The sequence below is a fragment of the Strix aluco genome, chromosome 15, assembly GCF_031877795.1.
Source record: "Strix aluco isolate bStrAlu1 chromosome 15, bStrAlu1.hap1, whole genome shotgun sequence".
Taxonomy (NCBI): Eukaryota; Metazoa; Chordata; class Aves; order Strigiformes; family Strigidae; genus Strix; species Strix aluco.
Genome location: NC_133945.1, coordinates 15,124,768 through 15,149,429, shown reverse-complemented (window position 1 = coordinate 15,149,429; position 24,662 = coordinate 15,124,768). Strand labels below are relative to the sequence as shown.

Below are 24,662 nucleotides of genomic sequence, written 5' to 3'. Positions count from 1 at the left end.
GCAGACAGCCTGCTTTCTAGAGGGATATTTCTTTGAGGCAGAACATGGACTCTTCCTTTCTTAGGGTAAAACCTGAAAATCCCCATGCCCCAGACTAAGACCCTTATGACACAGTCTGATACCTGATCTTTGTACTGCTCCGCCTGCTTTCTCTCATCCTCCACCTGCAGCAATGCGTCCTTCAGCTTCTTGTCCTTCTGGCGCAACGTCTTGGCTGCAGCCTGCTTCTCTCTGCAAATGACAGTGCAAAATTTCGTGATGTGGAAGGTCTGTAGTGTTCACCTGCCTCAGGCATGTTGCTCGTGAAACTGGCACCAAGGACCCGTATGTGAAAGGCCTTACTGAATTTAACAGATGAATTCTAAGCAAAGCTTAAAGGTCGTGTTCTTCTGATCAAAACAAATACGTGTCTTTGCTGTATGCTAGAGGTGCTCCAGGAGATCTGTTCTAAAACACAAGGTGATTTCCTCAATAATCCTACAAATGGCACAATGTCTTATGGCAATTAACCTGGCAGGGTCATAGGGCAGTTACAGTAAAAGGTAGGAGTGGAGGGTAGCAGATCCTTGCCTTTGATACCAGTAGAACTTTTCAGCCATAAAATGGTTCTTAATTAGAACCTGTAACAACTCTGGTTACTGGCCGTATGTCTAAGAAATGTTAAGTGAGGGAGAAACTTTACCAAGCCTTAATGACACTGAGAGCCAGATGATGACACAAATCCTGTACACCTTTGTATACTTTATCTCATTATCTGGAACAATAAATGGATAGTTATGTCCTCTGGGAGACCAGTACCTGGCTTCCTGTTCCAATTGCTCTTCGAGAGAAGCAATTTTGGCCTCTAGAGCAGCAATTGTAGTTTTGAATTTGGACTTCACAGCTCCCTCCATCTCCTGCAGCTTACTCTTCAGCTCTTTGTTCTGCCTCTCCAGTTGCTGCCGAGCATTTTCATTCTTCTGTGCAGTTGAGCGCTCTGTTGCCAGCTCATTGTTCAGCTGCTCGGCCTGCAAGGGTGAGAATGGATGCTGTCAAAAGTGTCGCATGCTTTCAGAGAAACGACAGGTGGAAATTTAGAGTGGCAATTCCCCAGGTATTTATTCAGAACCACAAATAGCTTTTTCTGGACTACAAACAGAAAGTGATGTGCTGAAGTGAGCTCTACCTGCTGTACCGCTTTCCTCATGCGATCACCCATTGCCTCTATGTTGCTTTGCTCCTCTTCTAGCTCTTCCTCCAGTTGGGCAATTCTTGCTTCCAGGCGCCGTTTCTCATCCTGAAGGCTTGTCCTGTAAGTTTAAATTTAGTAAGTGCCTAGTTGTGGCTCTGACCGCTTGAATGTGTCTGAAACTATTATGAACTGCCACTAATTCATAAAGAGAACTAGTGAACTATATGAAACTAGCCGTATGCATGCATGTTGTGTTGTCAAGACCAGATGGCTATTGGGAGAGGAACGTAACTTCTCTTGGCAGCCATGCAACATTCAACAGCATGTTTACAGCCGTGTGAGTAATCCAGTCTATTCCTACCTTCCAGAAGTAGCACTTGCGAGTTCCTCTGCCATCTCTTCTTTCTCCAGATCCGCTTGTTTGCGAGCTCTCTCTGCAGCAGCCAGATCCTAGGAGAAAAGAGAAGGTAGCATAGTAAAGAAATGAGCAAGTAAATGTTCAGACAAACAGTTATAGCATGATACACAGGACTGTAAACTTTCTAAAATGGGTATAAGATGGGCTGTCATGTTAACAGAATAAATTCTTGTCATGTCATATAAATCCTAAGGAAGTACAATGAAATACACTTTATTGAGCCTGTCAGCTGGTTTCTATTTTATTGGTTTTAATCACAGGAATGCCATTTAATACACATGGGAATAATAGCACTATCAAGACTTCAGGAATTTATAGCTATTGAAAACAATTTGTGTTGGATCATACAGTTCATTTCCCTTTAAGACTGGTGAACTGTGCCTTCCTCCAAGGTGGTTTTTTTCAGCTTAATCTGTCTATGCTCAGATGTAGATCCAGCAGCTTTAGTGGAGTGCATGGAGCACGTGGAACTTGTTACAAGTGCTGCTTATAGCTTTCCATCCCCGATAGCTATTATATTATTTCACTGCAGTTCTGTTTTTCTACTGAGGGTCATATGTAGTCTGCTTCATACTGCTCTAAGTTTCCTACTTTACCTCTTGAAGCTGGATGAGTTCTGCTTCCAGGCCCTTTGCTTTCTTCTCATTTTCTCTGGCTGTAGCAAATATTTCTTCTCTGGCAGCCCGTGCATCATCCAGCTCTCGTTGGTAGTCCTTCATCTGAGCCTTGTTGAAAAGAATAACAGAGATTTATTTTTGTGTGGCTTTATAACAATTTCAGTAGAAAGAAATTTGAACAGAATAGATCACATACATGTTTACACAGTCATAATGCCTCTTAAATTATATTTTCTGGAGAGATCAGCTAGCACATGTTGGAAAGGTCTGAAACGCTATTCCAAGAAGAGTGATGCTTCCACTTGCATGCTGCAACTTTTGTATTGCCTATTGTCTGTATTTCCTCTGAATATTTGAGTACATGTGCAGTCTTAATCTTTCCAATACATTCCTTCTTGTTTAGCTGTCAGCTTATGACAGAACAGATGATATGGAGACTTACAGTACCAACAGGAAAATGCTAATTCAGAGACAACATGATTTCTGAGCAGTCTTTTATGCTTTTGAGTCAAGTGTTAGAACCAGGATTGAAGCCTTGTAATAGAATTTATCATGTAGCCCTTTCTCTATGTGGGAATCTGTTTTTCTTCATGTGGTAAGTCAATAGGCCAGAGAATTTTAGAAGCTCTCTGCAATGATAAAATCTAAGATTTTCATCATTTGCCATGTGAAGTTTTCCACTGTCTCTCAAACTGAGCATTACAGTACTGATACTTGAATCTGGGAGTCTAGTTAAAACTCCCCCTCTAACCAGTCATCTGTAACAGGCATCAAGTTCACAGATGTCATCTAACTTTCATATTGTGGCTGTACAAAAGACAGCAGTGGGAAAAACTATATTTGTGGGATTACATACCTGTAACTTGCGAAGTTGTTTGATGGCTTCTTCCCGAGCTTTATTAGCAGAATCAGCTTGGCTTTCTAGATCTTTAACATCAATCTCCAGCTTCTTTTTGGCTGCAGCTGCCAGGGCACGTTGCTTCCGTTCATCTTCCAGTTCTGTTTCATATTCATGGAGCTGATTATAAAAGAAAACAACTTAAGTTTAGGAAAGTCCTTGAGCACTCAAACACTTTGTGTATGTCTGATTAATGTATACAGATATATACTGTATACGCTATATATCTCTATTAATTGTGATTTTCCTGACAGTTAAAGTAGATTTCTATTTTGTCCAAAAATTAAAGATTCTTGAAAGGAGTCAGCAATTTGTCTTCTGTATTCACAGATAACATGTATATTACAAGATGATGACTACAGCAGTTGTCCTTGCTGTCCCCACACTTCTATACAAATAGGCTGTGTCTTGTCTGTTTTAATTTCTAGTGATTTTGTATCCATTTGGTGTACCTTGGGAAGACATCTGTATTAGAAGCTGTCCTTTTTCATGTGCATTGAGAATATGGGGAAGGTTCTTTCAACTGTGTCAGAAGTAACAATTCATATGTTTTATACTATATTGGTTGTAGTGTTAAATTGCTACATCTATTGGCAGTTGTGCACCTGCTACTGAAACAGGAAAAACTGTTATGCAGTTTTGTGCCTTTTTCAGTACAATAACCTCCTTTTTTTTTGTATTTGCCAAGCACAAGGCAGTATAATGTTTTCTTCTCATTATAGTAAGGTGCTTTTAATAATGGCATGAGGCTGGGGACTTTGAACTGACTTGGTCAGATATTTACAAAGGCAATAATAGGAAATGGTACCTGTTTAAGAAGTTGTCTTCTCTTCTCCTCATTCTGTTCATCTCTGGCTTGTAAATCTCTTTCAAACTGGCCTTTCAGGGCCTGCATGTTAACCTCCAACCTGAGTTTGGCATCTTCAGCAGCCTGTAGTTCATCCTCTAGCTCTTCTAATTGTGTCTTCATCTCTTCTACTTGCTGTTCAAGGGTCCGTTTAGATTTCTCCAATTCATGGACCTTTCAAGAAATAAGCATTTAATAAACTTGTTATAAGAAATAAAAATAATTCTAGTTAAACACAGTCTACCTGCAATATAGGCCACACTTGAAAATACCAGCTGTGGACAACGAGTGAACTAATCTGCACTGAAAATGGTGTTTTAGCATTTTTTTGTACACTTGCAAATCTGTCTTAAAATAACCTGAGATTCTCTTTATCCCAAACTTTCATTTTTAATCTAGTCAAATATTATAATTGCATTAATTTAGTATTAGAAGTAATACTAGTATATCACTGTAATAAAAGAAGTGATTGTCAATGCATTGGTGGAAATTTGCTGCAGCCATCCATGTAAATGTTAGGCTGGTGACAAAGTCAAATATAACTAATAAAATCAGATTTGTGGAGTTTACAACTTGAAAGCTGCTTAAACTAGTAAATTGTTTAGAATCTCTTTAATGTTTTTTCAGTCATAGAAATCAGTAAGAATCTTCATGTTTGAGGTCATGTTAAAAATAAAAATGGCTTACAGTTCTTTGCCAAGTCACTTGAAAGTTTGGGCACAGATGGAATAACCTTTGAATTCTGTCTGAAATATCTGATCTTGCTGAATGGATTTGTGTGGCACAGAGAATTTCCCATACTGAAAACAATGATCTGTTTGTTAGCTGCTATTTTAAGTTATTGTTGTGGAAATAGTTCTAAGCCCAAAACTTACATTCTTGCCAACATCATCTTTGGAGCTAACAAGATCTTCCATTTCAGCTTTCAACATTTTGTTCGTTCTCTCCAGTTCTTCTTTGGCTTCCAAAGCCTCTTCAAGTGCTCGGGCCAGTGACAGAGCCTTTGTTTCTTTTTCTCTAGCTTCAGCTTCTGCCCTGTCTCTTTCATCTGCGTATTTTGAAGAGATGTTTTTCTCTTCAGCTAGCATCTGTAAAAAAGTAGTGTTAATACAGGAAGTCATTATTAATAGGAGTTTTCTATTGCAATGGTTTTGTCAGTTGTTAATGACAGAGAAAAATCTCTGCTTTTTAATAAAGGTATATGAATACGAAATTAACCATTGTATGTGTAATTAAATTTTAGGTTTTTTTTGTCCCTGCTTTATCTTTTACTAAGTCAGTGGAATCTCTGAGTTCCAGAGAAGTTAGGTGATAACACAGCAAGGGAGAATCTTAAATCCATACCTGATCAAACTTCTTCTGTTTCTTCTCCAGGTTGGAGACCAGCTGACGCTGGTTGTCTAAGTCCACCACCAGGTCATCCAGCTCCTGCTGGAGTCTGTTCTTGGTTTTTTCCAGTTTGTCATAAGAAGCAGCCTTTTCCTCAAACTGTTGTGTGAGACTTTCAATTTCCTTCTGAAGTTTCTTTTTTCCTTCTTCCATGGTTTCTATTGTGCTGGAATATTCCTGTAGCTTCTTCTTAGAGTCAGAGAGCTGAAATTTGAATTCAGAGGACAAATCTTTACAGCAGTGACAACAGAGCTTGGCAGAGAAGATAGCCATGAAACAACCAAGACACAGAAATCTTATATAATGTGAAGCTAGTGACTAGTTACCCATCACCTTCATAAAATGAGGCACACTGCAGCCCTAGTATGCACATACAGGCCTAGAGTGCAAGACTATCTTGTGAGCTACCTTCCATTTGTACCTGTCCTACCAATCATGATTTAAAGAACAGGGAAAGTGCTGGCTCCACTGTAGAGCTTCACTAATGCTATCTGTGCTAAGAGCACCAGTTCCCTGAAGGTCCACGTACTGTGCCAGGATAGTTCTACAGATCTGAAACCTCTGCAATTATTGACAAAACTCTCAGTGATGGAGCTAGTGATTTAACTATGGCACTGATACCTGTATTGTCAGTGTTGAAATATGTCTCTCCAGATTTTGTTTTGCTTCTATTTCTTCATCCAACTGCTCTTGCAAGCTGTTCTTCTCGTCCTCCAGCTGACGAAGCTTGGTAGATACATTTAGCTTCTGCCGTGTTTCTTCCTGAAGTAGCTCCTACAGTCACCACATCAATCAGCAATACAGTCATTAGTCTTTTTAGAGTGCATTTAATAAATATTGTAGGTGAGCTGTTACTGGATGCAAGTTTACCTGTGTATCTTGTAGCTGAGATCCTAAGGTTGCAACATCTTTGGTCAATTTGATTGTCTTGCTTTCTGCTTCATTAAGCAAACCAGTAACGTTTTCAACCTCAACCTGTGAGAGACCACAGTGATTAAACTCGGTTATTTTGCACAACTTCAAAACCTTCCTCTAAAATTTAGTTTGCTCTAGATTGAAATCTTAACTTTGAACAGGATCTGAATCTGTTTGTAAGTTTCTGGGTCACCTCAAGTACCAACAGTGTTTCTATTGTAACTAGAATTCACAATTTTGCCATAACTTTTCTGGACAGTATGTGAGATTTAAGCCATGTGGAACTAAATCCTACACACAAATTCTGCAGTGTCTGCACATGTCATCTTTATGACCTGTGTATTAAGACCCTCAAGGTCTAACGCCATTTTTGTTTAGTTTACCTTCGTATTTTATTACTATCTACCTTCATATTTTATTACTATCTATCAAAAAATAGTCATATTCATAAGGCAATAGTAGTATGTTTCTTTCAATGAATTGCAAAGGGGAATGGGGATTTTTGTGGATTTTCCTTCCTCTTCCCAAGTTTGACAGAAGTTGATGCATTTTGATATTTTCTTATTTACACTAATTCAAAATAATAAAATCTTACTGCTGCTATGAATAAAGTTGTAACAATAAACTTTATCGGTATTGCTGGACATTGAACATCTACCAAAGAATCATTTGAAATTATCTTTAGTTATTTCTTATTAGATGCTAAATCACAGATAAGTGAGCATTCTTCTTTCATTGTCATTTTTTTCTGAGCACATCTTATGTGTTTAATAGACGTCTAATCCATTTCTAGAAGCCACATCCCTATCAGTGTTCCCCACCACCCAAAAATGAATGAACAGAAAAACTCTGTAAAACATGCAGCACAGTCACTGAACCAGTGGTGGCATTACAGACTGCAGTGTGTACAGAGGGATGGTGAGATTAAAAGCTCTCACTTCCATGGGACACAGTGGTTGTAATTGTTTAATTGTGTGGTAATTCAGGGAGGAGTTCAAGGTAGGATCCCTACAGATGACAAAAAAAATAGCATTTTGGCTGAAGTCGCCAGGGCTGGGATTCCTCCAGATATACCCTCACAGAACAGTATAAACTGGTCTTCTCAAGCCCAAGGTGTCACAGCAGAAGGTCAGCTCCTTCCTACCTGTAGCTTATGAACTTTTTCATTGAGTTCTGTCCGAATACGTTCTCCATCAGTGTATTTGGACTGTAACTCTTGCAGCTGTACTTCCAGCTTTTTCTTTTTGTGTTCCACATCTTGTTTAGCCTGATTCAGGCTTCTGACTTCATTAGCCAGATCAGCGTTGTCTTTCTCCAGAGTCTGTTTGGTCTTATCCAAGTTTGCTTTCGCCTACAAGCATGAGGTGAAGAAAGATGATCTATAAAAGGAAGCCATGTTATCTAGTGGATAGTTTTCAATAAGATGGATTTCTCTTTACCCGTTTAAATTGTTCCAACTGCTCTGTTAGCTCTTCCACAGCTTGAGTGTGCTTTTGCCTCATCTCCTGGACCTGGGCTTCATGAGTTCGAGTCTCCTCCTCCAGAGCTCTCTTCAGCACTGTGACCTCCTGTTCACGCTTTGCTCTGAAAGGTAACACACATAAGTGGAGCAGCAGCAAAGTGTGTTCCAGTCACTGGGAAAATAGCACTAGTGCACAGTTACTAGACAGTATTGTACTGAGCTTGGTGACATTTATTTTTGGCCCATGTGCTGCGTCTCCATACCTGAGCTCTTGCTGGGTGGCTGTGGTATCCAAAGTATCCTCAAGTTCTGTCTTAAGAGCTTCCAGCTCTTCACCTAGGTCTCTCTTCTGTTTTTCTGCTTTGTTTCTTGCAGCTCTCTCAGACTCCAAGTCTTCCTGGAGATCAGAGATGTGAGATTCCAATTCACGGATCTTCTTGAGGGCATTGTTCTTCTGACTAGTTTCATCTTCAAGCCTGAAAAAAGAATATTTAATTTTGTGTATTAAAAACCAAAAATAATTTCATTTTGAAATTGGTATAAAGGTTTACAGGTTCTGTGCAAGAAAGTACCAAAGAAAGAGAGGGGATTGATGCGAAAAGGATTTGGCAGCTGTACTTTATCAGGACACAATGCCTGGAGATGCTCATCAGCTAGTTCAGCAAAAGTTTTGGTCAGTGTTGTCCCTCTTAAATTCATACAGAAAATCCACTGAGACTCTGGAATGGATCTTAACGGATCTTAAGTAATTTCTGCCTTTTGCCTATGAAGTATGATGTTACACCTCATTCTTTAGTTGATGGCACTGAGAAGAGGCGTTTTCATTGATATCTGGAAGTAAGCTTATGTGTCTATGCGCAAACAATAGTATAACTATTTTTTGCAAAAGGAAATTTGGAAAATGGGGAAAGCATGCAGGAAGGATGTAACTGACAGATAAGATTCATGGCTGCAGCATCCCAGTGTCTGAGAAGGGAAGAGACACATGTTCCAGCCTGGGTTTTCAACCTGTATGCAGATTCAGGAGTGAATACCTGGCTAGAGCAGCCTGCAGCTCTTCCTCCTTCTTGGCTAGTTGTGCTTTCAGTTCAGCAATTTGTGCCTGGAGCTCTGCTATTTGTTCATGTAGATCACCCGACTCCCCTTCCAACTTCCTCTTAATTTTCTCCAGCTCTTGTCTGCTCTTCTCTTCTTTCTTCAGTCGCACTGAAAAAGTAAGGATTTTGGTCATGGGAGTGCGTTAGTGTAAGGAATCCTTAATCCAATCTTGAACTTAGGCAAAAAAAGATTCTGTCCTCCAGTGAGGCCATACATGTAACTACTGCATTTCTGAAGCAACATGCAATACCTTACTGTCATCACTTATTTCTAGCCACTCCAAAGAATAATTTATCTTTCTTCAGAAGAAGCGTTAATATTTTCTCAGTTTTCTCTCCTCTAGTCTTTTGTATGGTGGGAGAAAAAAGAAAAAGGTATCTGTGGTTTATGCACCCTGGGGTTTTGGTGATTCTCATGCAGAAAATGGCTTCAACGTAAGAAATTTGGAAAACGCCCCACAAATTTTTTAGAAGTTTTCTCCAGATTCTGTTTATATTTTTTTTTGTTGTGGGCCAAGGCAGAAGAATGGATATAAACCACTTTTGTTCATGTTACCTTCAAGTTCTGAAATCATAGATTCATGTTTGTTTTTCAGCTTTGTAAGATTTTTGGCTTTTTCTTCTTCTTCTGCAAGATTTGTTGTTAGATCACTTATTCTTTCCTCAAGGAGTTTTCTTTCCTTAAGAAAAATAAAATACTTCTGTTAACAAAAGTGTCTGTCATTGGTGATAGTGAAGCAACTCTTTACCAACTAAAAATGTCCAAGATACTGTCTTTTTATGTTGTATTTATTGAGATTGGAATGGTACATTTCAATTTGTGAATTACAGAGGAGCTGAGGAGTGGTGTCTATGAATTCCATATTCTCTAATCTGCTGCTATTAGAATCTTGTACTCACTCTAATGGCTGGTAAGTAGAGGGCCCAGTTCAGAGGAGCATCCCCTTTCAAGAAGTACTGGGATACATGCTTACTTCCAGTTTTAATCATGAAGTCTGGTTTAAATTAGTTGAAAACCAATAGAATTATTGATGCTGCTTGGGGCCAAGAAGACATGTCTTCCACTGATTGTGCTTGACTGCTGTGGGTATTTTGCTTGAAGATACTGTTACTACAACAGACCTCAAAACCAGTAGTTTTACACAATTTTGAATTGTTTAAATGAGCATGGAAAAATTATCAGAAATTTGTTCAATAGAGGCTGGACAGATGGTCTGGTGGATCTGTACACCCGTGAGACTATATAGTCAAGAGTATTCCTGTTATTCTACTGGAAGAGAAGGTTTTCTCTCACCTTGCACTATCTTCACAAGGTAAGAAAACGAACCCACAGTGCTTACCTTGGTTAGCTTGTTGTTCTGATCTTCCATTATGAGAATATCGTCTTCCATTTTCTTTATCTTGCCGTCTGCTGTTACTTTTTCAAGTTGCAGTTTCTGCCTTGCAGCTTCTTCTTCTTCCAGCTGTTCCTCAAGGTCCTTTGAGGGGGGGAAAAGAAACCCACAAAACATCAATTCTGGAAATAAAATAACACTTAGATTATAGGAATGCTTAATGTTTGTCACTGTATGTGGGGTACATTGCAGACTTTGTTGTTTTTATTAAGAACTAGACAATATGTAATGCTTGGTGATTTAGAAGGAAAGATTTGTTAAAATAATTTTTTAGAGAAAAGATTATTTAAAATCGGGATGGGGAAGAAGATAATCTGGAGGAAAGAGCAATAATTGATCTTACTTCAGTGGTGCAGACACATTCTACAGAGGGCTGCATAGCAGCCAAGCACTTTCATAGGATCTGAGGTTTGTCAGTCTCTATTTTTGTCCTGTGAGATACAAGTTATTGTCTCCATCTGTCACTTATATTTCCTTACCAGCATTTGTTGTTGCATCTTTTTCTTTTCTGCTTGCAACTGCTGGCTGCGCTCCTCCTCTTCCTCAATTCTGGCTTCCATCTCATGCAGAATCTCTTCCAGCTCTTGTTTCTTAGCAGCTAAACGGACTCTCATCTCTTCAGCTTCAGCATACAGTTCAGTTTCTGCCTGAAGCTGTTCCTGAAGGAGGTTCTTCTCTTCACAAAGCTACACAAGTAAAACAGATAGGAAGTGAAGACTTGGATTGCAAATTGCCCTACAGTGTCTTTTGATTAGATAGTCCTAGTGTACAGTCAGGCAGCTCTACCGCAGGTTCTTGTGTGGGCATTGGGCCTCTACTGAAGTAACTGGGAGTTTGTCTGTACTGAACTTTTGTTCCGGACCATTGTTGTGAATACGATCATGATTACAAAGAAAAAAGATGCCTTTTTTGTAATAGCTTCTAGAAATGGTGAAAGAATAGCTAGCGTTTCCCAGAGGCTCAGAGCTGCAAATCACCTGTGTGTGTTTCAGTTCCAGCTCCTTCAATTCACTCTCTGCTTTTTGTTGTCTTTCCTTAGTTTTCTGTAGTTCTTCATCCTTGGCCTGCATTTCTTCCTCTTGGCGGGTGACTTGCAGCAGTGGTTTCACCTGAAAATAAAAAGATTTTTAAAGAATGTTTCCTGTCAGTGTTTATGTTACCGATCATGGTACTTAAAGGTGCCCAGCTGACTGGCACTAATGGTAGCACTGTCTGTTGTTGCTCAGGTAGTGGACAAATACTGTCCACCCAAGCTTGATGTAAGCATCTTTAAATCAGCAAGCTTCAGCAGTGTTGTTCTTTGCCATTTCTGTGTTTAATTCTTGGAGCCTTGTAAGCACCTCTACCTCCAATAGTGTCACTTTTTGAACGGCTGCAAGCCTCTTTTCATCTGCTGATAATGTACAAAAGCTACATCTTCTGCATAGAAAGGCAATATGCACTTGCAGGTGTGTGTTACTGACTATGCCTGGTTGCACAGAAGGTTGCTATCAATGCAAGTAGGAATAGTTTTCTGAATCCAAACTGACAGCCATTCTTAAAAAAAAAAACAAACCCAAAACCAAAAAAAATCCAAACCAAAAAAACCAGGCCTCTTCAATAGGAAAATAGACTTAATTTGCCTAAGTACCTAGCCGGAAAATGTTTAGTGTCCCAGTTAGGGAGTTACTCAGGCCCACATAGATACAAAACTCAGTTTTACTCTGTCTTATTATTCACCCCTATGAAATTATTTTCGTTTTGGCAATTAAAAAAAGTCCCCAAACATGTAAAATCTTTTAGGAATCTCTGCTTAACTAGTTTGTTCCCTTCTCAAGCTAGAACTAACTTTAATGTTAATAGCATTATATAACTATCCAAAGTATCTCTAACCGAAAATTTTGTGATGCTAACGAGGCCCTTGCCATCAGCTGCAATGGACTTTGAAACTAGAAGCATGCCTGACATGGTCTGCCTCAGTATCTTGTGCATTTAATTTCTTTTGGAAAGCTGAGGAGAGATTCACTGATAGCAGTCACGCACTTTAGTGAACAGTCGCCACCATTGCCAGTTCCTCAGCTTCAGGTAAGCAGCACAATTTCTTTGGATAACCTTCATTGCAGTCAGCTGTTGCTGTCTCTTGGCAAAGGCTCTGTGATTAAAAACAAAGCAAATTGGTTCAGTCTCAGAATACAAGGTGTCTGCAAGATATGCACATTAAGCAAAGAAACTGGCATGAGAGTCTGCTGGTTAGCCACATGGTTTGAGAAGTCTGGCACAAATTATCACTTAAAGAGTGCCTGTGCTTTCTTGAGGAAAGGTAATAGCTCTGTTTAGCTTTCTCTTATTTCATTTAGTTCTCTGTTTTTTGGCTGTTTACGCAAACCACAGGTAGGCATGAACAACAAAGTATAGATCTAATTCTGGATGTGAACATCTTCCCAGAGTACACAGGCACTCTGAACTTGCATTGATCATCATTCTTGAAACCTATTGTATTTAAATTTCTTTGCTCAGCAACTTGAAAGCCTTGGTAGTGTGTGAAAAAAGGGCATTATTAATAGTTGTGTGATGCACATAACTGAGATCATGCTAGATGATCAGTGCTTCATGCCCAAGCTGTGTAAGAAATTAATTTATGTTTTATGCCAGTGGTGCTGCTACTTGTAATAGTGCATAAGACTCCAGTTGTAGGCTAGAATGCTCCTCCTACTTGTTCAAACACATGTTTAAATGGTGGGTCATTGCCTCAGAGAGCTTACTGTACAGAGGGTGTAAGTAGCCTCACAATGTAATTGCTTCCCTGTAATTATACTAATAAGCCTCTTCTGGGCAGGGAAGTGAATCCTTCATTGGACACAAGTTGAGTTCTAACGCAATACGAATAATAAATAATAATAAAAAGTCTTAATATCTTCGGTTTGTTGTACAGAGAACTAAAGGCTACTATAGACATGCCGCTGGAGAAGACATTGTTTTTGTTAGTACTTAAGTCTTACTTTCTTGCTAGGTAGCCTCGGCACTGAGCCTGGAAGGTGATGATGACATCTGTGATCTTCAGGTCTCTCTCTTCTTCTAGGTGAGCCAGAACACCAGTTCTGAAGAAGATTTTACTCTGTCCAATTCTGTACAAGTTGGGATCAAGTTCTAATGCTTTGATCTGGAGGAAAACAGGGATATTTAACTCCAGTGCTGAGGTTTAGGGTATTAAAAATTACCTCTCATTTCTGTTCACTCTCAACAGCTTTTACATAAGAAGTATAGACCTGATTATCAATGGAATCAGAAATGCTTTCCTCACCATCAGTATGCAAGCCTGCTTCCCATCCATGAATCCTTTAGGAATAGCATTTGCAGCAAGAATTTCATATCTGCCAAAAGACACTGACGTTAGGGAGGCTGAAACACATCAGATTATTTTGTACAGACAAACGTGTATTACACCGCTATTAAACCCAGAGTTAGGACTGAGTGAGGGGTTCCTACCGCTGACGGAACTCCTGGAAGACAATCCTGTTGGGGAATCCCTGCCGGCAGATACGAATACCTTCCAAGACACCATTGCAGCGCAACTGCTCCAGCACTAAATGGGCATCAAGTTTGCCAGCCTGAAAAGGGAACAGAAAATATGTTTAGCACAGTAGAAATTCACCAAAATGTTATCAGCTGCATATCTATGTTTGAAGACATCATTCAGCTCTGAGATGAGCTGGTACAGTGAGCAGCTCAACATGAATAATGTGCCAGGAGTCTGAAAACTGAGAATTTGAAGTTTACCCTTTTTTCATGATTTGGAATGATACAGCGGACGAAGTTGGGATTGGTATTCCTTAAGGTGGTCATCAGTTTGGTCAGCTGCTCCTTATAGAGTTGTCCAACAGTACGGAACATGCCTTTCTTGGTTTTTGAAGCACTAGGGAGTGAGCTTTCAGTCATCTTGGCCATCTGGTCCAGCCCAACTATACGATCCACTGAAATAGAGAAGAAAGTGTGAATGGAACTGCTTATAAACATTACACCTGCCGCTGGCATTGTTAAACTGCAACTTCCCAAAGAGGACCAATATATTTTTGAGGCAGTAGAAGTATACTAATGTAAGTACTACAAGAGTCTTCTGGGTAAATAGTCTACTTCTGTCAAACAAGAAAATGAGGATCTTTTGTTAACTAGTGACAGAACAGGGCAACTGTACACAGAATATATTTTATTTTGTGTTTGCTCTAAAGAGGACAGTCCTTCTGCAAAATATCCAAGTGGTAGGTTGGTGTCAGAACCAGGAATAACATTTCTTGACTACCATCAGTTACCCAGTGGTTCTCGAGTTAATAATCTCCCTCAGTTATTTGATAATTCGGAGCTATCTTGCTAGTGTTTGCATGCACATTTATGTCCATGTATTAAATATTTATACTGTGGTATATGTGTTACAGATCCATATAAACTTTTTAAAAGCAAAGTGGTTTATATGCATACAGACATTCTGATTGAGTGAGGTTGAGATTATACAGCACTGAAGAGAACTGTGCAGGACTTCTGGGAGAGGAGTGTGTAAGGTAAGTCATTCATAAAACCCAACAATAACCTGTATTAAATGAGGTCTACACTATCACATATGCAGCAACATTATAACAGTGTAATGAATAATTTTTATTCTGTTGCTGAATAATATTAAGTAAGGAAATTTTTTGATAGTGCTATCTAGTGATACTTCCCATAAATACATCTTTATAACACATTATTCTTGTTTCTTAGTTTAGTCTCTTCTATGCTTATCACTTTCACACTTCTGTCCTGCCAGCAAGGGATGACTGACAAAAAGTTCTGGTAGAAGTTTCTCCCTCTAAACCACATTACTGATTTAGAGTCACAATTCATACCATCTTTCCAAAGATCTGCTACAAATTTGTCTGAAGACTGGTTCAGCAGAGAAGTCACGTTGTCATTTAGCGGATCCATGTTCTTTGTTAGCCAGGCAGTTGCATTGTAGGTAACCTGTAGGAAACAGTGCTATGTCAAAAATCTGTTCTTGATAAACAAACCTGGAGCATCCAAGAACACAGGGCACTGTATTAACACAAAATTATACAAATAATAATAATAATAATGTGAAAAGATTTCTATGGTTGAATGCTGAGTTGAGTATTTATTCTTACATGTACTAGCACATGCAAAGATTTTTGCAGACATATCCATGGCAGGGCACCTGCCTTGCCTTTAGAAAATCTGCTTGCTAGAAAGGAATCTGAATTACTTGAATTTTCAATAACCCCGGCGCTGATTATTTTTGTTTTCATGTGAGCTTAGCGTAGCCATGAATGTTTTGCAAATCTTAATTTATTAAAGCACTTAATATATACATTATATAATTAAAGCCATCCCTTATCAATCTGGGTACTGGACTGTTTGTTTTTTTACCATTTGAGCATCAAAGAATCAAAGTTCTCTAAGTCAAAATAGCTCAATCGTCCAGTACCTTTCCTGCATAGTGCATTATACAGAACTCAGTTTTATCCTTGAGTTGCTTGGGCTTCTGGAATTTGGGATGGTTGCCTTGTTCTTGACATAGCTTCTCCACAAAGGATGTGTCAGTAGCTTTGGGGAACCAGCACTCTTCATCCAGCAGAGCCAGGACACCTGGAGGGTTGGTCTGCAATGTAAGCAATATTAGATCAGTATTATCACAGGCTGAAACAAAGAAAGAGCATCACCTTATGTTACAAATCCTCCCAGACAACAGAGGATCTGAAATACCTTAAATGGTTCTCTTATTGTACTGATACATAACTGACCCTGATGCAATCTATGTAGTATCCCACCTATAGAGATATAATCTTACTGGTCTTTCAATCAGCTCAATGCAAGGTTGCAGGTCAAGGCCGAAGTCAATGAAATTCCATTCAATGCCCTCTCGCTGGTATTCCTCTTGCTCCAATATAAACATTGTGTGGTTGAAAAGCTGCTGAAGCTTCTCGTTAGTGTAATTGATGCACAGCTGCTCAAAGGAATTGATCTGTGAAGAGGAAAGAAGTGGATGTTGGAAAGAGACCTTCAAGAGGGAGCTTAAATGACAAGATGAAATTTGCTATCTTCTATTTCTTTTTACATATTAAAATAATACAAATACAAAGATCCATAGTTTTCTAATATAAGGTCTTGAAAAATTACAGTAAGTTCTCAAGTGGTAAATTTTTGTACTGGGACCTGTTCAATAAACCATAAAAAGCAGATCCTGGTTCTAAACACTGAGCCTGCAAAAGCCCAGCAGGAGTATGCTGCCAGCCCCAGACCTTCCTGCCCAAGGGAAAGGCAAGCAGCCAGGTGTAGTAGGCCTGTGGGTCCTGCTGGCCACAAGCTGCTAGCCAGCTTGAAAGAACCAAATTGGTTTTGTGGCTCTGAACTTAAATTTTTGTCATCTTATATCCAAACCACTGCATGATAATAAGAGTTTAGCCAGCTTGTGTCCCACAGTACATACCTCAAAAATCTCAAATCCAGCAATATCAAGGATCCCCAAGAAGGAAGCGCCTTGTCTTTTTGTTTTATCAAGAGCTTTGTTTACGCGAGCTAGAATCCAACGGAAAAGACGTTCAAATTGTGCTTTGGCCAAAGCCTCTATGGCAAAGTCCGCCTGAAAGAAAGAAGAGAAAATTGTAAGTGAAAGAACAACCCAATTAGCTGCCTATTTCTGTAGAGATGAGACAAAAACCTGACATTTCCCTTTAGGCAAGATGTAAGTAAAAAAGGAGAATAGTTTCAGGAGAGCTGAAGAGACTGCGAGTAGATACCTGCTCTTTGGTCTGAGCTTTCTGAACAACATCTCGTCCTACTTTGATCCTTGGGGTTAGAATAGATCTTGTGAAATCTGTCACATTAATCCCCATCAGGTGACACACTTTTTGTGCAGCTAGAATAAAAGAGTGAGATTTTCTTTCAGATTGAATTTTCTCTTAGCGGGTCAGTAAGTGTGAATACAAGCAGCTGAGCAAGTATGTGAAGTTATTTATCTTACTTAAAAGCTCCTCTATTGTACATACAAGAGATGCCACTTGCCATAAAATTATTATTCATGATCCAAGCAGCAAATTCACTGTTCATCAGTTTCTGGATTCAAGATTACTAGAAAGGCAACTATAATTGAGCTGATTTTAAGCATGGTATATCTTTTAAAGTCTGTGAATCACATATGTAATAACAGTTAAATAAAAAATACTAATAAAGAGTGCTTACTCAGCTGCTATTTTATTAATTTTTTAATGTTAATTAGATTTTTTTAAGTGGTAAATCATACCAGTATTGTCTGGCATAGAAGCTTGATCAGTGTTTCTCTCCTTCTTGAAGACAATATTACCCAGTTGTAGGACAGATGAAACAACCCTCAGTATAGCTGTAAGAGAAATAGATAATATAAATGAGGAACAGAATGGACACATTTTGAAAGCTCCATTCTCTGCAATAATGAAGATTCATTCTATTGCCTATGTAGTCTGTACCTCTATGGAAAGAGCTAGGTTTGCTATAAAAGACTGTGCCATTAACTGCAGGAGTTTGAGAGCTGATTGAGCAGCGTCTCAACAATCTGTACAGTGGAGTAAACAGGCCAGTCAGGGAACACCAGCACCTCCAAGCTAAGTTGTGACAGCTCCCCAGGCAGACCCCCAGGATTCAAGAATTCATCTCCCACTCACAGTAGCTTGTAGCATCTTCCCTGCTCAGTCACTTGGCAGTCTGTATCTCTGTCTTTAAAATATGAATTACCAGTAGCTTCAAAAATGTGTGGTACTTCTGGAGCTCCAGTTATGCAGGAACATGTGGATATTTAGTTGTGCAGCTAAAATCAAATGTATACAAGTCTTTGAAGGAATAGTGTCGAAGTACAGAAAAGTAATTGATTAATGTTTGATTACTAAAATATATGTAAATGTGATGTCACCTAACTTCAGGTAGTAAAATCTACTGATATGTTACAGATGAGATTGTATGAACCTAGAATTCTATTTGTTTCTTTGGCAAACTTACACAGGAGAAGAATACTGTCCTAATGGGCTTATATTTTGAACATGTAATCAAAGGGGTTCAGACAGTAACATAACTCCTATTGTTCTAATGGAGAATACTGCTGTCAACACCAATACACATGCCCTGGTAGGAGAACGAACCAGTCTTCATCAGTGATATCATCTGAATTTACCAAGGCTGGGATTTGCACTGCTGTCCTGCAAGGCAAGACATTTTTTCTCAGCACCCTTCAGTCACTCATGCAGGGGTGGGATGTGACAGAGCTCTGCTGCCGGCTGCCACAGCTGGTCCAAGGCTCAAGTGATGGGGCGCTGGTTTTGCCACCAGGTGTCACTTGGGGCATGGCAATTTGCATCCACGGGCGATCACACTGGCATGCACCCGCTGAAGCCCTGCATGCTCCCAGGAACAGAGAGAGGTAAAAGCTATGCAGACAGATGACTCTGGCAGGCCCACATTTTCAAGATAGTTTAGTTGTTGGTTCATGCTCTTTGTTTTTATTTCTCTTTTCTCTGAATCGGTGAATACAAATATGAGCTATTTGAGCCTGTTCCATTTCTTTCAAAATTAAATCAGAATATTTTGCAACTTTTTCATTCTGGTTGTTGGAAAGTTCTGAAAAAAATGGCTTTAAATGGTCATTACTGTTGTTAGAGCTGTCTTGAATTCAGTAGTCTGTTTTGGGTATGTATGGAATTCTTCTAGTGAGAAATCTTCCCTTTCATAAACACAAATTATCCTTCGAAACATCATGTGTTACAGTACTTTTGCATGCTGAGAACTGCACCAATGTTGTGGAATTCAAATGGGTCAGGAGTGCATATCATGTTCCTCCTATAAGCAGGTCTCCAGAATTTATTAGACTTATAAGAAAAAGCCTTGCAATTCTTCATTCAGATGCACAGCAAAATATTGTGATAATTATTTTATTTGATCTATGTTTAAATTACTGCATAGAGGTGCCCTGTGCATCATCAGTTGTTCTGTTCACCACAGAGATGATTTCTTTTTGATGATATATAGTCTATTTTCCAATATAGGTGGTGATTCTTCAATATTTCTTTCACTGTTTTTCCAGCAAGTGCTGCCAGTTTAAACCTTTGAAGGAGGTGGTTTGCAAAGTTTTCATTATTGGATTCAGCTGCTTCCCCTGGTACCCACTGCAGCAATGGGAAAAGGTAAACCACTGTAGTAATTTTTTTAATAGAACTTTTCTAACAACCTAAAAGCAGTAGATCATAACTAGATCTCCTTGCAAGGCAAGAACAGTCACCCTAATACTCACAAGGCTTCCTGAAGCATCACCCTGTTTAATACAAACGTGGCAATGATTCCAAGGAGGCTGGTAGCATTCTGTGTCGTGGATCTATGACAGCAGTTTCAGTGTCTTCACTGCCAGTCTATTCTTGGCCCCTGCTATCCTCCCCCCAGATTCCTGCTGCTGGTTTATGTTGTCTTCAGGCACTGTACTGCCACCAGTTCAGTTGCTTGTTGTTACTGGCTCTGACCATGCTGCTTGTGTTACATGACCTTGATCCTGTGTTTAGATTGTGCCTTGATCTTGTGTCTCTCCTGATCACACAGAACTGAGTTCCCATATTATTCTTAATGGGAGATAGAAACAAAGCTGTTCTTGAGAAGTTTTGCCTTAATGGAGAACCTTCATTCTCTTTCCATGAGACATCTATGTCTTAATTCATCTAATACCTCCTGAGAAGGAGGGAAATCTATGGGCACTAATTCACAGTGCACTTCCTAGAAACAGTAGCTAGGTAATGGTTGGTAACAGTTTTACACAGAGGAAATATGAGGCAAAGAGGTTAAATAACATGGGTACATCTAGAATTCTCCAGTTGGTGGTTCATGCACTTCTCCAGAGAAACACGGACATAAAATTGAAATAATTTTCTTATATGAATGTAGAATCTTACTTCATATGCATATTTTGCATTTGGTTGTTCTGGGCAGAATTAACCTCTGTGCGTTTGCATCTCTATGTAGTGTCACTTGCAGATGTATACCTTGAATACAATCTTGCTAACAAGTCTCACCTATCTGTTCCTCTTCAGTAAAGCCCATAATTGTCATGGCTTCCAAGGTCTCCTGGAACATCTCATCATCTTGTTGAGCAGGAATAGGCACGTGGCCATTAGATAGAAAGGTATAATTGCCGAATCCTTCCAGCAACAGATCATCTAAAAAGCAAAGAAGAAAAGCTTTACTTAAGTGCATCAACTCAATGCTCTTTGTTCATGAGTTCTACCAATGAACAACAAGACAAAAACCAGTGTTTTCACCAAAGGAAGACTCTTCTTGTATGAGGAGTTTGGAGTCTCTGCTCCTCAGTGGAATTTTGCACCCTACAGACTCAGATCTGAGCCATTCTTCCCAAAAGTCTTTCACTTAATGCCATGTGTAGCCTACTCAGAATTATACGTCTCCCTGTGGGGATTCATATCAGGTAATAAAAAGAATGGAACCAGGTGACAACCATAGTGGGCCAGACCAAAAGACTCTTTAGCCCTATACTGAGGCCAACAATAGATTCATAGGTAAGGAGCATAAAAACCAGAAAATACAGAGTTATCCATTGTTTTATACATTATTTGGCAAGCAGTGATTTAGGGACAGATATCATATTTGAATCATAATGTTCCAATACATGTCTAATCCTTCTTTTGAATCCACTGACACTTTTTACCTTCCCAACATTCTGAAGCTATGGGTTTCACAGTGTAATAATGTGCTGTGGGAAAGACATTCTCTTAATTTATTTTAAAATCACAAGCCAATATTTTTATTGGGAACCCCAATTTTTTTTTGTGTAAAAAATAATTAATAACTCTTCCCTATTCATCTTCTTGGTATGAGATCTGAATGGGTTTACACCTCCAGTAAACTGAAACATCCTGTAAGCTATAAACAACCTGGCTCAAACAGGGGGATGGACATCAGTTGAAGTTTTCTTATAACTCACTTGAGAGAATTATTGTCTATAGCTAAAGAGCTGTTTATTTATAGAGAGGATTCAATCACATACAATTAAAGAAGTTAAGATAAATTACTTAAGTAAGCCATTGCTCAGACTGTTCAACAAGATCTAAGAATCATTAGCAAGTAACTTACTTCTCATTTGTTCAGAAGCTCCAGCAATCAAATAGTAAAAGATATGAAATGTTCGCTCATCTTTAGCCTGACGAATAGCACGGGATTTTTCAAGCAAATCTGTTTGTCAAGTGTGTTAAAAAAAAATCAATAACATATTTCAGTCCTTCCTTAATTGTGTCATCAGTCTCAGAACCATCAATAGCATTGTTGAAATATTTGCCACAAGCTTGTCAAACATGAACATGCATCTAATTCTGTGGCAGGAGCTCTGGTATTGGTATAATTCTCACCACAATGAGTTTCCTACCTCTTATTGTATGGTAAATGCTGGTAATCATGGTAATAAGCACCGCAATAGACAGAAATACTTCTAAAATCAGATATATGAAAATAGTATTCACGATATAATTCACACCACTTTTAAAATAAATTATCAATATGATTCTTTCAACAGAAGGTGGGGCTGCTAGGAAAAAAGCTCAAGGCCAGTATTGTAGATATAAAAGCAATAAAAGCAAACTTTATTTATGGTCCACTTTTCTAACTATAAAGTACTAAAAAGAAGTTGGTAATAGTGTAAGTATTTCAACGTCAGTCAGTGATTCACTCTTTAAAAGCTATAGTGCTATAGATAAAACTTCAGTTAAGACAAAAAAAATTAAAACCTGATTTATTCTAAAGATCACTTGTAAAATAAGAGCAAAAAGATAAACTGTTTGTTGTTTAATGCTACACCCAAGAGATAAAGTCCTTCTTTATAGCTGCATCTTTCTTTCTCATTTATTGGAGCAAGCAGCTCCTTCTCTATGCAAAGATGAGCAATGCAGCACTGAGGAATCTATTTATTAATCTCTCATATTAATTTATTCATTAAAACACACCATTTCATAAACATAACCAAGGGAAGAGGCAACAGTACTTGCCAAGTCAGGCTAAGCTGAATTTCTCTGAAATGTCTGTACTTTCTCCCTGAAAAAAATACATGAAGGTTGTTGATATATAGCTTACTGCTCTGGGTGTGTCATTTGAAACAGCAGAGTGGTATTTAGCATCCAGAACAGACAAGTTCTCTGGAAATATCTAGCACTTGGTGCTATCTGGGGCATCAGCACAGGCAAAATATTTGCTTTGCTTCAGTTGAGTGAGTTTCCAGAACATGTAATTTCTGACCATGGCAGTTTAACAAAATATGCAGAGATCAAGCCAATTTCAGGATAAATTGTCCCATGGTTTGACAAGGGGAGCAAAATGGTAAGGACTCTTAAGACAACTCTTCTGACTGCACCATGTTCTTTTCCTGTCTCTTTTGTCTTTATTAATATAAAGTCTTTAGAAGGGTGGAAGGCAAATGTATATTACTTTTATTTAAATGAACCCTCAATCCTCCAGACATGAACTAGAAAGCTGTCATACTAGGTATCATATAGACTTCTCCCTTAACAGGTTATTTGCAGTGCTTTTTCTTGGAATATGACTCTATCTCAGTACAACATATATGACCTTTGCTATACCTAAACAGCAGGGCACATGCAGCCACAGGCTTGATCATTCAGTCTGCAAGGCTCAGGACACTTCCCTTGCAGAAGCCAGGGTGCACAGGGCCAAGGGCCAGAGTGTACTGAGCGCCTGGACTTCCTCCCAACATGCCATCAGGATTGGGACAAAGTGCCAAACTGGGACTTGAAAACTGGGAAGCACTCTCCATGTTCCAGGGTGAACTGCAGTGATAATACCAAGCATTCAGTGTTTTTTCAAAGTGTCTGTCACAGCATCAGTAAGAAACAGTGACGTTTCAAAACTTTTTATGCAGCTGGAAATGTAAACCACAGGGAACCAGAGTGACCCATGCAGGATCACATTGATATGAAAAAAAAAGACTGCGTAGGTCTCAAGATCACAGGCAATCTTAACCACAAAACAATCTTTTCCCATTATTGTATTATTTGGACTTTGCTCTTAAAGTCCCCTGCCGTTGCCTTAGGTATGGGGCTTCCATTTTCTGAAACTGTATATGGGGAATAGCACACTTTCCTATAGCTGAGTAAACAGACCTGAAAATGTAAACATGAGAGTAAGACAAACTGAGAAGCTGGTATCAGCATAAATGGAGCCACTTCCCTCCATCTTTGTTTACACCAGCCTCAGCAATATTTGCCTTTCTTAGACATGCAGTGGAGCTTGTTTATCTTACTTCCTTCTGCTCACCCTAGTTAGCTTCCAGTGCAGCTCACTGAAAAGGATACAAGTCTCTATGTTTGCTCCGACAATGTAGCCTGTCACATCAAAGTTGATGCGGATGAATTTGCCCTGTGAATGAAAAGAAGATTGGGCTGTTCTTTCAGGTTATGCCAGGTTTTCCAATATAGTATTTAGCCTGTTTAATAAGACATGTACATCATCCTCTTAAGAATAACATGCTTGATTCCCTCCTGCTGGGACAATCTGTGGAAAAGCCTGAAAGGAAGCGGACTTCTCTGATATTCCCTCTGCAGAGATTTATCCCCACGTTTTGTTCAGGCACTTAGAGGGAAAGGAGTCCTCCCTACTGGACCAGGCTTTGGAAGCTCTGGATATGACAACATCTATTTTCTACTTTGATTTCCACAAGATCAATGAAGGAATAGCTTTGGATCTGTGTAACTCCCTCTGCTAAGGTTCATCTGCATGGATCCCTGAAATTTGCAGGGAGAGAGCAGAGGTGGGAGAGGAGGGTCTGCAGCGAAAACAAGCATCTGCCAGCATTCCCAGAAATAAGTGTCAACAAATAGTGACAGCCCTCAGCTCACATAATTCTAACTTGAATCTGTATGACTGTTTTTTCTTTCTTTCCTGCAGTTTTTAATTTAATATATTAACCACTCCTGCTAAGTAGCAATCACACCTTATGAGATATATGCTCAACAGTGGTGCAAAGAAAAAGAAAGTCCAGATTTTGAAGGTAAATATGTCCCAGCTCTGGAATTGACTTTGAAAAACCACACATAGGCTGCTGAATTGTGAGAGGACAATGGTACTGTCAAGTTTGAGCTTGATTTTTAATCTTCTATAAGGCCAAATTCCTATTTCAGAGAGGAATTCTAAACTGGTTTTAAGGGATTAGTTTTAAGATGCTGTTTAGAAAGAAGCACTGATGAGGGCCACTGTCTGTACATTGTGTTTTAAAAGATGCTATACCTCCCCCCCATATTGACCCCATGGGATTTCTATTACTTACAAATCTGGAGGAGTTGTCATTCTTCACAGTTTTGGCATTTCCAAAAGCTTCAAGAATAGGGTTTGCCTGTAGAAGCTGTTTTTCCAGCTCACCCTAAAATTCATTCAAAAGCAGTTAACCCTAAACTTCATAATTAC

General features: G+C 39.1%; 1 protein-coding gene across 2 annotated transcripts in view; it reads right to left on the bottom strand.

Annotated features, from left to right (window-relative positions):
* Positions 1-24,662, bottom strand: part of MYH11 (myosin heavy chain 11) — a 63,262-nt gene that overhangs the window by 5,215 nt on the left and 33,385 nt on the right. For both annotated transcript variants that reach the window (XM_074840568.1, XM_074840569.1), the window contains 34 exons: positions 24,526-24,618; positions 23,555-23,618; positions 21,330-21,428; positions 20,255-20,398; positions 17,476-17,571; positions 16,973-17,091; positions 16,663-16,815; positions 16,024-16,197; positions 15,661-15,834; positions 15,065-15,179; positions 13,965-14,158; positions 13,674-13,795; positions 13,489-13,558; positions 13,187-13,347; positions 12,231-12,339; positions 11,186-11,317; positions 10,688-10,894; positions 10,155-10,292; positions 9,371-9,494; positions 8,752-8,923; positions 7,981-8,193; positions 7,695-7,839; positions 7,400-7,606; positions 6,211-6,315; positions 5,962-6,114; positions 5,296-5,544; positions 4,827-5,039; positions 3,913-4,125; positions 3,063-3,224; positions 2,186-2,314; positions 1,533-1,621; positions 1,166-1,289; positions 799-1,007; positions 123-231 (listed from right to left, as the gene is read on the bottom strand). In XM_074840568.1, the coding sequence (XP_074696669.1) occupies positions 123-231; positions 799-1,007; positions 1,166-1,289; positions 1,533-1,621; positions 2,186-2,314; positions 3,063-3,224; positions 3,913-4,125; positions 4,827-5,039; positions 5,296-5,544; positions 5,962-6,114; positions 6,211-6,315; positions 7,400-7,606; positions 7,695-7,839; positions 7,981-8,193; positions 8,752-8,923; positions 9,371-9,494; positions 10,155-10,292; positions 10,688-10,894; positions 11,186-11,317; positions 12,231-12,339; positions 13,187-13,347; positions 13,489-13,558; positions 13,674-13,795; positions 13,965-14,158; positions 15,065-15,179; positions 15,661-15,834; positions 16,024-16,197; positions 16,663-16,815; positions 16,973-17,091; positions 17,476-17,571; positions 20,255-20,398; positions 21,330-21,428; positions 23,555-23,618; positions 24,526-24,618 (4,980 nt within the window). The remainder of the gene's footprint in view (positions 1-122; positions 232-798; positions 1,008-1,165; positions 1,290-1,532; positions 1,622-2,185; positions 2,315-3,062; positions 3,225-3,912; positions 4,126-4,826; positions 5,040-5,295; positions 5,545-5,961; positions 6,115-6,210; positions 6,316-7,399; positions 7,607-7,694; positions 7,840-7,980; positions 8,194-8,751; positions 8,924-9,370; positions 9,495-10,154; positions 10,293-10,687; positions 10,895-11,185; positions 11,318-12,230; positions 12,340-13,186; positions 13,348-13,488; positions 13,559-13,673; positions 13,796-13,964; positions 14,159-15,064; positions 15,180-15,660; positions 15,835-16,023; positions 16,198-16,662; positions 16,816-16,972; positions 17,092-17,475; positions 17,572-20,254; positions 20,399-21,329; positions 21,429-23,554; positions 23,619-24,525; positions 24,619-24,662) is intronic.